General features: G+C 42.6%; 1 protein-coding gene across 1 annotated transcript in view; it reads right to left on the bottom strand.

Moving 5' to 3' along the window:
• Positions 1–1,647: 1,647 nt before the first annotated feature.
• The window catches only part of LOC144503611 (ATP-dependent translocase ABCB1-like), a 102,505-nt gene continuing 87,314 nt past the window's right edge, over positions 1,648–16,838 (bottom strand). Inside the window, exons 17-22 of the mRNA XM_078228215.1 lie at positions 16,382–16,522; positions 14,582–14,738; positions 11,808–12,005; positions 8,740–8,946; positions 3,337–3,483; positions 1,648–2,146 (exon numbers count right to left, since the gene is read on the bottom strand). Coding sequence (XP_078084341.1) covers positions 1,937–2,146; positions 3,337–3,483; positions 8,740–8,946; positions 11,808–12,005; positions 14,582–14,738; positions 16,382–16,522 — 1,060 coding nt within the window. The 3' untranslated portion in view covers positions 1,648–1,936. The remainder of the gene's footprint in view (positions 2,147–3,336; positions 3,484–8,739; positions 8,947–11,807; positions 12,006–14,581; positions 14,739–16,381; positions 16,523–16,838) is intronic.

Below are 16,838 nucleotides of genomic sequence, written 5' to 3'. Positions count from 1 at the left end.
GCACCTGAAAGTTCTTTCCTTGTTAATAGGAAACCTAACTACGTAAATCCGGTAGATTCAAGCAAGGGGAGACAATTCCCTTGCCTATGTCCAGTCTGATTATCAGCATGAGAAACTGTACTAACCACGTTAACCATGAGCTAATGCATTCCTGTACATTCCGAAGCCCTGATTAACTTCCAACTGTCTGACTCAAGCTGATAAGGAGAACTGCTCTTGCTATACTCCATTGTCTCCAAATAATTTGGTCTATTTCCCACCACGCTGAGCAGTTAGATGACCAAGGTTTACAAAACATTAAGAATACAGTTCAATTTCATAATACTTGGTTAAATTGTGGTTATACAGACAATACCTTTGCATATTGTATTAGGCACATGATGAATCCTTATTCTATATAAGGCACCTTGTAATCTTTACCTTAACTTAGTCTACTTATTATAGTAAGTTTAAAACAAAGGGCTTTTATACTATTACCCTCCTTCACCCTGCCGGAGAGAAACCATTAAAAATCACAGTTTTGATTTAACAGCTCCATGTATGACCAGACTGTCAGTAGACGGTTGAGGTTTAGCTTAAACTTTGTTAATTTTTGATTTTCACAGTTGTACATCTGTAATCATAATTTCCAAATTTCATAGAATTATAGAGTTTTGCAGCCATTTAGTTCAATAGATCTGTGCTGGTATTTTGTCACTAAATATTCTCTGATCATTCACCATTTAAACCCATAACTATATTGTTTTCTTTCTCATGTATACATGCAGCTTCCCCTTAAATGCAACTAAATTGTTCGTAGCAACCACTCTCGACATTGTGACAAGTTGCACATTCTCAGTATTTTGAGTAAATTCCTGATGAATTCCTTATTGGATTTATCCCGACTATCTTGTGTATAGGTCTTGTGGTGCGGGGGTAGTGTCCCTGAGATCCACCCCAGGACTTGTCGGCCAAGGAAGAAGCATTCACAAAGTGTTTAAACAGATTGAGTATCAGCCTTCGAACCTTTCCCACACACACACCAGGCTGTAAGATTTGGAGAGATTCCTGGTTAGTCATGTGATGGAAAGAAGGTTTGCGTCCCTACCATCATTTTCCATAGCTCCAGACTACAACATACATGTACAAGTGTAAATCCGATTGCCTGCAATCTTGTGTTTATGGGTCCTAGTTTAGGAGGAGCTCACAAGCGATAGATCTCTTTATGCTGCCGTCCCGGTCTTGCACCACCCTGGTCAGCCTCAGCCGACATACACACGCACATCAGTAGTGGTACAATACTGATCCTTCATTACCATCCTCTTCTAAGCTGTTGGTTTCTTCCCGAAACCCCCAACGGAACCCATACTCCAAGGAGAGAAAATCCCACTGGGCCCCAACAAGGACAAGCTGCAAGAAATATCAACTGCAAACATGAAATGGTCCCAGACATAACCTCAAAGTTCTCCCTGAGAAGTAATTGCCCCACCAAATTCCATGTAAAGGGTGGAAACCTGTTGAATCCAGGTTCTGCCTTTAATTGCGCATTCAACCTGATCCTAAATAGAATTTCTATTTTTTACATTATGATATTGAATAATGAAACAAAAATATATTGAAACTTTTTAATGAAAATTCAAAAGTAGAATTGTAAATTTCAAATGGACATTAACAAACTCTGTGTACATCTGAGAGGAAAAAACCCCAGGACATTTTATATAAGATATGAAAGATATCACCTTTTTGAAGAACAATTCAAAAGCTACACCACTACTTTTGGATTATGATCTTGAAACACGAATGTTCATGAGCATAGCCCAGCATCCTCTGACAAAATATTTATTTTTAAAATCACGTACAAATAGTATAAGGTCTAAATTTCCTTTAGATTTCTGTGAGAGGTCAACAGAGGAGACAGTGAAGAAATTCACTCCAAAGCCATTGGAAATCAATCTGTTTAACAGTCACGTTGATTGTGAACCTGTGTGTGGACAAATGTGTAATAGGCCCCCTCTTTTCCCAGGAGCTGGCTGTGAGTTCCCTTTTCCACAACTCTACCATTCTGTATCACAGCAATAATGTCAGCATTTTGGATTGTTGATAACCGGTGGGCAATGATTATGCAAGTTCGACCCTGCCTCGCTACATCCAAGGCCTGTTGGACAATCTGCAAAAAGGAAAAGAAAATCAATGTTTGGTTTGATATTAACAGGATGAATACAATTGTAACAGTGTGTTCGCCTGATAAAAGCTGATCAAATCTAACTTTTTACAAATGCTATCACATAGTTCAAAGTGATTGGCCCATGGTAAAGTGAGAAGCTTAAAAAACTTTTAAAAACATGAAAAAGGTAAAATGAGGCTACAGAGCATGCGATCTGCATTAAAACAAAACTATCCTCAATCTCCACGGAAACAGGAAACACCTGCACAAACACCGGGGCAACCACACCGCAGCCTCCCACCCCCCGCACAAGAACCAGGACAACCATCTCCATCCCAATAAGCAGCCTGGCAACCACCAAACAAGGGGAAACCCAACCAATGGAGGTTGCCCAGACCAGCCCGGCACTGCCAGGGTGGCAGTGTCAGGGCATATCCCTCTCCCCTGGGGGCTTATCTTACCTTTGTGTCGCTGGCAGGTTCCCTTTGACTGCTTCACATTTTGCAGAAGCTGTTGTAAACCTTGCCAACATAACATCATGTTGGCATAAGGGGAATTACTTGGGGGAAAAATATGGCAGGGAAGCCTACTAATTATATAATAATGTAATGAAATGTGTTGAAAGGAGGGCAGGTATCTTACTACATCACCAGCAAGGGGCAGGGGAAATTGGAAATTGAGGTCTCACTAGTGAGAGCCTTGCTTTCCGACCGTGGTGGTATTTTGGGCCCACATCACCATTTACACTCAGGGCGAACATGGGCCTAGACTGATGCAATGAAAGTCTTTCACTCTGTTGACTGTTCCCATTTTGGACTCCTAAGAAAAATAAAGCAACATATAAAAAGAAACACTTGCATTCATATATTGTCTTTCATGATCACAGAATGTCCCAATGATATTGTTTTAATGTAGAAAACACAACAGCCAATTCGCGCAGCTAGCTCCAACATTCAGGAAAGCGATGTAAACAACGAGAACTCATATTTGCTGATAAAACCAATATATGTTTCATTGTCAAATAACATAAGCTGAGAGACTAACAGTGCCACATCAGATCTTCATACCACAGAAGAGATCCAAGGTTCCTTGGGGACTGGATAATTAAACTAAATAAATTCATATATTGGCAAATTGAGTAAAATAATTAGAATGCTGCTCATTTTATATAGTTGACAAAGTAGGACTCTAACCTTTTCACTTTCATTGTCCAGGGCAGATGTTGCTTCATCGAGGAGTAAGATCTTAGGCTTCCGTATTAGGGCTCGAGCAATGGCTATTCTCTGTTTTTGACCACCAGAAAGTTGTTTTCCTTTATCTCCTACACGAGTGTTGTACCCCTATGCAAGAGGAGGTTGTTTAAATTAAGGCAATATGGGACTATTGTGCCAATTATTTACAGCAATCCCTATTGATGGTCTCAAGTTACTTAAAGATAAGAAAGGCTATTAGACACAACTTCATTCAGTCATGCTAAACTCCAACATTGCTGTATCTAATTGCTTCTTAAATGATTATAGGATTTCTGGGTCCATCAGTCTACCTGGAAACTCATTCTAAATGTTGATCATTCTTAGGGCAGAATTATATGATGCATCTGGTTCCCCTGGCAGCCCTCCATCTCTTTATATGGTAGCATTGGATTTTTTGGGCAGGTTTCAAGGTGTCAAGTTTCCAGGCACTAAGGGGTGGGGGGGGGGGGCGGGCGGAGGGGTGGAGGAGGGGGGGGCGGGTACAGTGGGGAGTTGAGGTGGGAGGGGAGCAGGGTTTTGAGAGACCATGGAGTGAGGGCAAACAAGGGGAGAAAATGCTTGAGAGGGTCCTCCAATGGGGCTGTTAAGGTGGCTCCTCCTCCTTGCTACCAGCCAGCATAAGGAGATCTTCTGGGCTGATCTCTTGGCCTGAGCCTTTCCCGTTGTATATTCAATTTGATTTTTTTGATTTGATTTATTATTGCCACGTGTTAGTATAGGTGAAAAGTATTGTTTCTTGCACGCTATACAGATAAAGCATACCATTCATAGAGAAGGAAAGGAGAGAGTGCAGAATATAGTGTTACAATCATAGCTAGGGTGTAGAGAAAGATCAACTTAATGCAAGGTAGGCCCATTCAGAAGTCTGATGGCAGCAGGGAAGAAGCTGTTCTTGAGTCAGTTAGTACGTGTCCTCAGACTTTTGCATCCTTTTCCTGATGGAAGAAGGTGGAAGAGAGAATGTCCGCAGTGCGTGGGGTCCTTGATTATGCTGGCTGCTTTTCCAAGGCAGTGGGAGGTGTAGACAGAATCAATGGATGGGAGGCTGGTTTGCGTGATGGACTGGGCTTTGTTCAAAACCCTTGGTAGTTTTTGTGGTCTTGGACAGAGCAGGAGCCATACCAAGCTGTGATACAACCAGAAAAAATGCTTTCTATGGTGCATCTGTAAAAATTGGTCAGAGTCATAGTGGACAAGCCAAATTTCCTTAGCCTCCTGAAAACGTACAGGCGCTCATGGGCTTTTTTAACTATAGCATCAGCATGGGGGGACCAGGACAAGTTGTTGGTGAATGGCCACCCACACTACTGGTACAATTACAATGGGAGCAGGGGCTGGCAGGTGACTCCCACCATCAGAACTGTTAGCGAGGGAGCAGTAAATCCTGCTCTCTGTGCGAAGAACTTCCTGATAGGGAATTACAATAGGATGAGGGTGGAGTTGGCTAATGTAGACTGGGAACACAGACTAATTGGTGGGACAGTTGAGGAACAGTGGAGGATTTTTAAGGAGATTTTTCTCAGTACTCAGCAAAAATATATTCCAGTGAAAAAGAAGGAATGTAAGAAAAGGGATAACCAGCCATGGATAACTAAGGAAATAAAGGAGAGTATCAAATTAAAAACCAATGCATACAGAGTGGCCAAAATTAGTGGGGAACTAGAAGATTGGGAAGGCTTTAAAAAACAACAAAGAACTACTAAGAAAGCAATAAAGAAATGAAAGATAGATTATGAAAGTAAACTAGCACAAAATATAAAAACTCATAGTAAAAGTTTTTACAAATATATAAAATGGAAAAAAGAGTGGCTAAAGTAAATGTTGGTCCCTTAGATGAGAAGGGAGATTTAATAATAGGAAACGAGGAAATGGCCGAGGCCTTAAACAAGTTTTTTGTGTCGGTCTCCACAGTGGAGGACACAAATAGCTTACCAATAATTGACAGTCATGGGACTGTAGGGGGTGAGGACCTTAAAACGATCATTATTCCTAAAGAGGTAGTGCTGGGTAGGCTAATGGGACTAAAGGTAGACAAGTCCCCTGGTCCAGATGGGATGCATCCCAGGGTACTAAAAGAAATGGCAGAAGTAACCGCAAATGCATTAGTTGTAATTGTAGTTGTAATTTAGCAACTAGACTTTGGGGAGGAGCCAGCTGATTGGAAAACAGCTAATGGAACACCACTGTTTAAAAAAGGAGGTAGACAAAAGGCAGGTAACTACAGGCCAGTTAGCTTAACATCCGTAGTTGGGAAAATGCTGGAATCTATCATTAAGGAAGAAATAGCATGACACCTGGAAAAGAATGGTTCAATCAAGCAGACGCAGCATGGATTCATGAAGGGAAAGTCATGTTTGACTAATTTACTGGAATGTTTTGAGGATATAACGAGTGCGGTTGACAGAGGGGAACCGGTGGATGTGGTGTATTTAGATTTCCAGAAGGCATTCGATAAGGTGCCTCACAAAAGGTTGCTGCATAAGATACAGGTACACGGAGTTGGGGGTAAAGTGTTAGCGTGGATTGAGGATTGGCTATCTAACAGAAAGCAGAGAGTCGGAATAAATGGGTGCTTTTCCGGTTGGCAATCAGTGACTAGTGGCGTGCCGCAGGGATCGTTGCTGGGGCCTCAACTATTTACCATATACATAGACGATCTGGAGGAGGGGACCGAGTGTAGGGAAACAAAGTTTGCGGATGACACAAAGATGAGTGGGAAAGCAAATTGCGTGGAGGACACAGAGAATCTGCAGAGAGATTTGGATAGGTTAAGTGAGTGGGCAAGGATCTGGCAGATGGAGTATAATGTTGGTAAGTGTGAGGTTATCTACTTCGGAAGGAATAATAGTAAAATGGACTATTATTTAAACGGTGAAAAATTACAACATGCTACTGTGCAGAGGGACCTGGGGGTCCTTGTGCATGAATCACAAAAACTCAGTTTGCAGGTGCAACAGGTAATCAAGAAGGCAAGTGGAATGTTGGCCTTTATCGCGAGAGGGATGGAGTATAAAAGCAGGGAGGTCATGCTGCAACTGTACAGGGTACTGGTGAGGCCGCACCTAGAGTACTGTGCACAATTTTGGTCCCCTTATTTAAGAAAGGATATATTAGCTTTGAAGGTTCACCAGGTTGATTCTGGAGATGAGGGGGTTAGCTTATGAGGAGAGATTGAGTAGACTGGGCCTGTACTCATTGGAGTTTAGAAGATTGAGGGGAGATCTTATAGAGACATATAAGATAATGAAGGGGCTAGACAGGGTAGAGGCAGAGAGGTTATTTCCACTTACAATGGAAACAAGAACTAGGGGGCATAGCCTCAAAATATGGGGGAGTCAATTTAGAACAGAGTTGAGGAGGAACTTCTTCTCCCAGAGGGTAGTGAATCTTTGGAATTCTCTGCCCAATGAAGCAGTAGAGGCTACCTCGTTAAATGTGTTTAAGTCACAGATAGAAAGATTTTTAACCATTAAAGGGAATTAAGGGTTATGGGGAGCGGGCAGGTAAGTGGAACAGAACCCACTATCAGATCAGCCATGATCTTATTGAATGGCGGAGCAGGCTTGAGGGGCTAGATTGCCTACTCCTGCTCCTATTTCTTATGTTCTTATGTTCTTATATTAGTACTATATCAGTAAAACCCTGAGGGAAGAGAACATTTCTCTTCTGGTCCACTTTCTGCACCAACAACAACAGCAGCACATCCAAAAACCTGGGGGCAGCCTCTCTTGCCCATTGCAGCTGTTTGGGTACTTCCTGAAGGTCTTTAAGTGTTGTTTACGTAGTTTGTCTCAACCACATGCAGAATGCACCTTGTCTTTATGTCTGGCTTTAAGTAGTTTGGTCTGACTTTAAGTAACCCAGGCTAGCTTTGGTGGTGCTTGTCTCACATGAACTTGGATCCTCTGCTGGAGTTTATGGGCACTCAAGATTGTGTTTAGTGCTAAGCTGCAAATCACATGGAAATGAACAAGCAGCACCACGTTTGTGTGCCATCCGTATCATTTTGATCAGCATGAGATAACTGGTCATGGCGATGCTTGCACCCGATTTTGGGGGCTTTTGAATTTTTAGCCCAAAAGTTTGTTTAACCTCATAACCCAGGCTGCGATACTTGAGATCAGATTTGCACTAATTCTCTGAACTATCTCCAAAGGTCACCTACTGGTGGCGTATTAAACAAAAATCCCATCAATTTTGCGGTGGGAGCAACACCTGCACAAAAAGGGTGAAAGTTTTGTCCCACAACCAAATTGATATGCTTTACTCTCTAAAAATACAAACTAGTTTCTGTTCCTTCTGTGGTTGAGGGTTGGGGGTGTTCCCCTTGTCTATGGGGTAGGGTGGGGAAGAGGGGGGGGGTAATGTCCATGATGGTCCAACTTTAATTTGCAACGCCCTCACCACTTTTTTTGACAAAGTGTCAGTTTCCGGGGGGAAACATGCTGGTTTTCAGTCAGAACCTGACACTGCCATTTTTTTGGAAAACTGACCCAATTCATATTTCATGACCACAAGACATCCCAAAGCATTCTCCAGCCACTTAAGTACTGCTGACGTGTAGTCACTATTGTCATGTATGAAATGTAACAGCCAACCTGTGCACAGCAAGCTCTCAAAAAAATCACTGTAATAATAACCAGCTATTCAATTATTTCTGATGATTGAGGCATAAATATTGGTTAGTGCAACTGGGAACCTTTACGAGCACCTGAGGGGGAAAACAGAGCCTTGATTTTGATACCCAAAAGATATTCCTCCAGTTACTCGGTATACAGCACTGAATGGGAGGGCTAGATGACAAATCAATTCCTGGAGTAGGATTTGAACCCACAACATTCAGACTGAAAGGCATGATTAAGCTACAATTGACCGTGATTGCACTGAATTAAATAAAGAATCAAAGTTTCACCAGTCAGCTTTCAGAGAAGAGATGGAATAACGTTTCTGTTTTAAAGGTCTTTGTCTGATGTTTAAATTCGGTTAGTAACCCATCTTTTACAAAATTCTAAACAGATTGGTTGGTGACATTGAGCCACATCATTTCAATCCTTTGGTATTCAATTTTTAAAATATATTCATCGAGTTGTATTTGTTAGTGTGCAAATTTCTAAATAGTTAAATATATTTTAAATACTAATGGAATAGTGCATGCACATTAATTAAAGACAGCAAAGAAAGATGTGGGCTGGAATTTTCTGCCCCTCGACTGTTTCTTTCCCCCATGGCGGAGGCAGCAGGAACTTTTGATCCCAGTAAAGCCTGTGGCATTTTGCCTGGCTGGGGAACCCCTCATTGGGAGTCGCCATTGGGAAGGCTGGAAAATCGCGCCTGTGGACTCACTTGAGGTAGACTGGCAATGAAATTGTGAATATTTGCTGCTTTAGCTGCTTCTTCAATCTCTTGTTGAGTTACAGCTTTGCTGTTGTCACCATATTCTATATTTTCAGCAATGCTACAGTCAAAGAGCATGGGCTCCTGGGATACGATTCCCATCTGTTGCCTGAACCATGACAAGTGGAGACCTCTTACATCTTTTCCATCTGCTAACTGTAAAAGATAAAAGGATGCAGTAATGCCAGCAATAATCATAAATGCATGAACTGCTTGCTTGTGTACTATATATAATCTTTTGTCTATGAAGAGTAGCATTGTTAATGTTCTGCCTGCTTCAAATATAATTTGATATCATGTAATGGAGTAATATCATATACTGCTGTTAGTAGAAACAAAGTTCACTGACACAACACACAGGCACATGTACACAACATACAGATTTGGTACCAGGCATGGATACTTTAAAAAAAAATGTTTACTCCTTCTTTAAGTTGCAAAGTCAATGCTCAGAATGGACCGGACAAACCCAAATCCATCTCCTTGCTTGCTCCAAAAACCAAATTCAAATTCCAATTGAATTCAATTCATGGTCCCCATAAGAGGGACAAACAAGATACAAACTGACAAAATAAGGCATTGCACCGCACCATAGGCTTGATCTGACACTTGATCTTAGCCAAAAGGCCGAGAAGCCACCTGAGATTTAGCACCATTCTTAATTTGGAAGTGCAGCAAGCTATTTGATTACCGGAAGCTGAGATGGATCACATTCTTGTCCAATTTACTGATCTACACACTGGGACCTTTCAGTCTGAATACATCCCAACTAAGCTACATCAGAATAGGAATAATTTCCAATTTTTATTTGGAAAAGATAAGAGCATTTTAAACATGCATTGATTATCTTTTCACAATATTAGTTTTTATTACATTTAAGATATTTTGCATATTTTACTTAAATTGTTGAGTAGATTAAAATATGTTTGCAGCACAATAGTACAGTGGTTAGCACTACTGTCTCACAGCGCCAGGGACCCGGGTTTGATTCTTGGCTTGGGTCACTGTCTACGCGTTCTCCCAGTGTCTACGTGGGTTTCCTCCAGGTGCTCTGGTTTCCTCCACATTCCGAAAGATGTGCTGATTAGGTGCATTGGCCACGCTAAATTCTGCCTCAATGTACGCGAACAGGCACTGGATGGTGATGACTAGGGGGTTTCACAGTAACTTCATTGCAGTGTTAATGTAAGCCTACTTATCACACTAATAAATAAACTTTAAGTGAGGGGCACAGCAGCAGTGGTTAGCACTGCTGCCTCACAGTGCCAGGGACCCGGGTTCAATTCCGGCCTCAGGTGACAGTCTGTGTGGAGTTTGCACGTTCTCCCCGTGTCTGCGGGGGTTTCCTTTGGGTGCTCTGGTTTCCTCCCACATCTAAAGATGTGCAGGTTAGGTGGATTGGCCATGCTAAATTGCCCCTTAGTGTCAGGGGGATAAGTAGGATAAAACGTGGGGTTACAGGGAGGGGACCCAGTGGGATTTTTGGTGTGCAGGCTCAATGGGCTGAATGGGCCTCCTCCTGCGCTGTAGGAATTCTATGATTATAAGAAAATATCAATAAATGGAAAAGTTTGGGTACCTTGGTGAGTTAGTGCTGGAGAATGGGAACTATGGAAAAGACATTGGGCTGAATGCTCCCATTTGGTGACCAAGTCCTATGGCGGTGGTGGGGACATGGGGTGCTTCCCATTGTGGAGGCCAGCGGGAAACTTTGCCATATCATCTGGCTCATTAATTATGCAACCTAGGGTTTTGCACATATTCTGTGGAGGGACAGGTCAAATGGCACACAGTCTACCATCATATTGAAAAGATGCCCAATATCCCGACACACTATTGACAAAAGAAGTTGGATCTCCAGGAACACTTTTGAGGGCAGTAAATGAACATCCTCACTGACAATGAATCTGGAAGATCCATCTATAGATGATCTCCCCACCCTCTGCTGTGGTGCTACTGAATCCAGGCCTGCATTCTGAACTTTGAAGACAACCCCAGGCATTGTTCAGGTGAATCCTGGCAACTGCATGCCACATGCCTGTTTTGCTGCTGATGTCATGGAGAACGGGGTGTGGGTGGAAAGTTCTGGTCAGGCTTTCACGCCAGCTCCAGTGGGCTTCCCGATCCTCCAAGGCAGGCAGCAATGGAAGGTACCACAGGAAATTCACGCCAGTATGAAACTGATTTTTTACACACCTGTCCAATTGGCCCCCTCCCCCCGCCCCGCCATTGAACCCGCCAGCAGGGCCCTGGGAGAATTCCACCCATTAGAAGGAGGTTTGGACTTAAATGGCTATTTTTAGATGAATTATCTTGGATAACCCATATCGGCTGAGGTAGTTGATGAAGGCTCTGCCTTCTCAACCTTGCCCCTCGCCTGAGGTGTGGTGATCCTCAGGTTAAATCACCGCCAGTCAGCTCTCCCCCTCAAAGAGGACAGCAGACTATGGTCATCTGGCACTATGACATCCTTACTTACTAACTAGGATATGAAGGACAACAATAATTCAGTAAAAACAGAGAGCTTAAGAAGCAATTATTATAGCCTTACTATTACCCAGATCAGAGAGCTGTTACTCCTAGATCAGAGAGCTAGTACATGAGAAAAGTTGATAGCAATACCTACTGACAGCAGAGATAAGTTGGTTAAGGGAATTCACAGAATGCATGAGGCAAGAAATGAATTTCTAAGCATGTGGCTTGGACAAGGATCAACATTTATTAAAATTATTCAAGAAGAATGATTGCAATAATTTCAAAACTGGCAATGAATAGGATACCTTCTATGGACCTACATATAGAAGTACATGGAACAAAAAGTAAATGAATGAAAACCAAAGATGCACTGGATAGACAATGTGAAGAATGACTTGTCACAGAAAGGGGCACAGATGACAGAAACAACAGGCCAGTTCGGAAACAATAACAGTGGAGTGAATTCACTTAGCTCCCATTGTTGCTGCTGAGCTGATGGATAGGAATTTAAGCTAAAATAAGTTTTATGAATTGATTCTTACCACTTGTCCATCAATAGTGTCATAAAATCTCTCAAGTAACTGAACCGTTGTGCTCTTTCCACACCCACTGCTTCCAACAAGTGCCAGGGTTTGCCCTTTATTAACTTTTAGATTCAAACCCTTTAGGACCTGTATGTCTGGCCGTGCGGGGTATGCAAATTTCACATCGCACAACTCAATGTTTCCTTCAAAGTTGCTCTACAAGGACAAAGTTTGAAATAGTTATGAGAGTGAAATAGAGAAAATATGCTGAAATAGACTAGTTATTACACTGCTGACATTATTGACTATGCCATTTGTGAACAATATTGCTTAAATCCTTCACTAGTCAACTGCATCTTTAATTATTAATTTACATAAAACAGATTATGGTTACAGAAGCAAAACACTATGGATGTTGGAAATCGGAAATAAAATCACGGAATGCTGATGCTGGAAACACTCAGCAGATCAGGTAGTATCTGTGGAGAAAAAAAGTTAATAGTTCAGGTCTGTGGCCTTTCATCAGAACTCAGAAAAGTTTGAAATGTAATAGGATTTGAGCAAATAAAAGGAAGAGTAAGAAGAACAAAAGGGAAAGTCACATAGGGCAGAGGGCAGGAGAGATTAAAAGGACAAAAGTTTCATAGTGCAAAACAGCTAAAGGAAATGGTGATAGTAAAGAAACAAAATGTGTCTGGGTGAGGTATGAATAACAGGATTCAGGATTAGTCATCTGAATGTGGAGGAATTTAAAAGACACGAAGTGGTCGGTGCAGACTCGATGGGCCGAATGGCCTCCTTCTGCACTGTAGGGTTTCTATGATTTCTATGATTTCTATGATGAAGGGGGTAATGGGTATGATCTAAAATTGTTGAGTACAACGTTGAGTTCAGAAGGCTGTAATGTTCCCAGGTGAAAGATGAGGGACTATTCTTTGACTTGGCATTGAGCTTCAATTAGAAAACTAGAATCCCATAGAATCCTACAGGTGCAAAAAGAGGCCATTCGGCTCATTAAGTCTGCACTGACTCTGCGAAAGACCATTCACCCAGGCCCACCTCATCCCCATAATCCCGTCCATTTACCATGGCTAATTTAACTAACCTACACATCTTTGGACATTGAGGGATAATTTAGCATGACCAATTTACCCAACCTGCACATCTTTGGACACGAAGGGGCAATTTCTTTACTGCCAATGAACATAACCTGCACATCTTTGGACTGTGGGACTAAGCCGGAGCACCCGGTAGAAACCCAAGCAAACACGGGGAGAACGTACAAACTCCACCCACTCACTTAAGGCTGGAATTGAACCCGGGTCCCTGGTGCTGTGATACAGCAGTGCTAATCATTGTGCCACCGTGCCGCCCCAGAGCAGGCCAAAGGCAAAAAGATCAGAGTGGCAGCAAAGCAGAGAATTGAAATGAGAACTAACATAATCATGCTTGGGACTGAACAGCAGTGTTCTGCAAAGTAGTCACCCAGTTGGAGTTCGGGGTTCCCCAACATAGAGGAGACCACACCATGAGCAGTGTATGCATTAAACTAAATTGAAAAAATACAAGTAATATCTGTTTCTTCTGGAAGCAATGTTTGGGACTTTACAAGGTGAGAAGGAAGCAGGCAAAAGAACAAGTGTTGCATCTCCCATGTTTGCATGGAAAGGTGTTGTAGGAAAGAGAAGTGTTGGGCGTGAAAATGGCATGGACGAAGGTGTCAGGGATGCTCTGGAATGCTGAAAGTAGAGAAGCAGGGGAAGATGTGCTTTGTCCTGGCATTATTCTGGAGGTGGCAGAAATAGAGGAGGATGATCTTTGAATACAGAAGCTGATGGACTGTAAGGTCAGGACAAAGTGATCTCTAACATGTTTCTGGGGGGCGGTGGTGGGGAGAAGAGATTAGAGCAGAGATGCAGGAAATAGATCATACATGATCAAGGGTCCTGACAACCATGTTGAGGGGAAAAGACATATCGGAAGTAATGTAGCATTGTTTGAACATATACAACATAGGTGGAGGAACTTGGAGAATGGAAATAGAGTCCTTACAGGAAGCTAATGTGAGGTGGGTGTCCATGGGCTTGTAGTGAATATTACTTGATAACCAAATTTTAATTAGTTGCAAAGAACAACAAAGAACAAAGAACAATACAGCACAGGAACAGGCCCTTCGGCCCTCCAAGCCCGCGCCGCTCCCCGGTCCAGGATTGAATACTGAATCCAGGATCCCCGCCCAATTTTCCAGCCTATCTACATCCTAATATCCTATCCACCGAGCTGTCCCTCACAGCTACGATGCTTTGTTCATCACAACCTATTAACTCACCCCCACCCCCCCATTCCAGACCATGTGATCTCCAGGGAGAGGCGAAAACCCAGAGTGAAAACCCCAGGGCCAATATGGGGAAAATAAAATCTGGGAAATTCCTCTGCGACCCCCTGTGGCGATCGAAACGAGTCCAGGAGATCACACTGGCCCTGATCAGAAAATGCTTCCCAACCCTATTCATTTCCACTTCTGTTTTATGAACACCATCTGAATTCCCTGCCCCCGAGACAGGTCCCAACTATCCGCAGTCTCGCTCTGTACTGGCACCAGCAAGATGATCATAGAATGAAGCCTTGAAACGAGAAACAAAGAACAATTAGCCCGCGCCGCTTAGTTGCGATGGAAGAATTACAAGAATGCATCATGCGATCATGCAAATTAATTAGCGTTCATTGAACACACAATTAATGCAATGTTGGGTATATAAATTAATTCAGATGTACAATCACTCGTTACTTACCAGTGTTTCCCCGTCTTCACTGGAACTACCAATTGATGGCTCCATTTGTAGAAATTTTATTATTTTTTGTGCAGAAATTTTAGCTTTGGCATAATCTGGTGCAAAAGATGATGTTTGTCCAATAGTCATAGCACCAAATAAAAGGACAGCAAAAACCCTGATCATCATTAAAAAAAACAATAAAAAATTATTTTATGCTTTCCCAAAACACAGAAGAACCATGTTAGTAATTAAACAGTTGCACGCATTCAAGATTAAACAAAATTCCAGTAGAAATGGCTGCTGGGAGAAGATGCATCTGAATGGTGAGGGTTCACAAATGCAAAATCACTGTTGAGCCAGAAATCTCACCACTTGCACCGGACTAGTACCTGACTTCATGTAATGGAAAAGTGGATTCATAACTTCTCAAACTCAGGACTGGTTGAGCACACATGCCTCAAATGCTCATAAGCTATTTCTGAAACATTTTTAATTCAAGTGATTTGAAAAATCTTGGCCGCGATTCTGACAAAGTGCTGCTGCCAGGGGAAAAATTGGAGTGTTTCCTGCAGGTGTTAGTAGCATCTATCAGGTGGGATCCACCCACCTTTAATATTTAAAAATATGCATCATGCAATACAGCCAGACCGGCTTTAGAGATCAGGCTTTAAAAAGGGCACCCTATCTCAGCGTTGAGAGGCAGTCCCCCACTCTCTGTCTCCCACCATTGACGTGGACTAAAGGCTGACCGAGGAGAGCCCCCAACCCTCAGCATAGAGAGGCAACCTCTTCCACACCACTAAAGGAATGGTACACCCCCCACCCCCTCCAAGACCTCAACACCACCACTCCACAAAGAGACACTCTGAAATGGCCCCCACTACCCCCCCCCCCTCCCCCCCAACTCCTCTGGCAGTGCCAAAATTGCACTTCCCCATTAGCACCCTGGCACTCACACTGGCAGTGACATCTTGACCTGGAACCTTAGACTCCAAGGGCGGGGGTGGAGGGACAAGAAAGTCAATGTTGTGCCCATGTAACCCTCTGCCACTACCAGACTGCAGAAGGAGCAGCCCCCGCAAGGCTCAAGCTGGGGGGCAAAGGTTGACCTCGGGACCCTTCCCCAGGTGACTACTTTGCAGAACACTGCTGTTCAGTCCCAAGCATGATTATGTTAGTTCTGGCCGAACTGCTCCTTCTAGCCCTGGGGAAAGTGGAAATCACTCTTAGTATGGGGATTCCAGGCACCTTGCTGCTTAATAGCTTGATTACTGACTGTGTTGGTTCCCATGTCCGTGGCCGCTGGTTCCCTGGGGGAGGGCTGCTTGTCCATGGGAAGGGTTGTTCCCTGGGGGGACAGCCATGTAGGTGTCTGTGGGTGGGTGTCCATGGGAAGTTTGTGTTTTTATTGTATTTTTTCTAAATTTCTTATAAAGGGTATAAACTGCTGGTGGGGTGGGCTCAATGAGAGTCACTGCCCACCATTTCTGGGGTGCTACCATCAAGTTTCTTCTGGGTGGAAGAGGCCTCTGTGAGCTGATATGCTAAGTCCTGCTTCTAATAATCCTTAATACACTCTTTGATATCACTATGATTGGGACTTTCTCTTCAGAATATTGTGTAATGTTGCCTAAAGTCTCTGTCTCAACATACGTGATGTTTTGGGATTGAAGGTGACCAAATCTAAGGCTTGCTTTGTTATCTGGCCTACGATTTCTTGTTAATCCTATTCAGGCACAGCAAAAGGCTATTTAAACATGGTCATGGCAGCGGCATTGTATTGTTTAGATCATGGGTATATTTTTAAAAATAACTTACAAGAAAACATCCTCGAAAACCATTAAGCAATTTACGATGAGCCACGCGCCAAATCGGAAGATCACAGCATTGACAAAATGTCCAATACCTTGTGCCAAACCATAGCTGAAGCCATGGAATGGAGCTTTTGAGAGTGAGGAACTGCAAAAAGTCATAAAATAATTAAGAAAGATGTGCCATTTTAACCATAGTACAAACCACTGAAAATATTTTATCTCCCTTGGTTAATTCAATATTTTATCTCCCTTGGTTTATTATTAAAAATGAGTAATATTCAAAAAATCCCATTTAAAATAATTGTGAAGGTTACCACAGAAAATGAGAGGAAGCATTGTCATGAAAATATTATTTTGTTCTTGGAGCAAAAGGAAACAACATGCTATTGGTATTCCTTGGCCCTGCATATTGGTTGCTTCATCCAAGGTACAAAATGGCAGTAGAGCAGGTTACAGCTACT

This window comes from Mustelus asterias, chromosome 2 (genome assembly GCF_964213995.1).
Source record: "Mustelus asterias chromosome 2, sMusAst1.hap1.1, whole genome shotgun sequence".
Lineage (NCBI taxonomy): Eukaryota > Metazoa > Chordata > Chondrichthyes > Carcharhiniformes > Triakidae > Mustelus > Mustelus asterias.
This window is presented reverse-complemented; position numbering and strand designations above follow the sequence as displayed.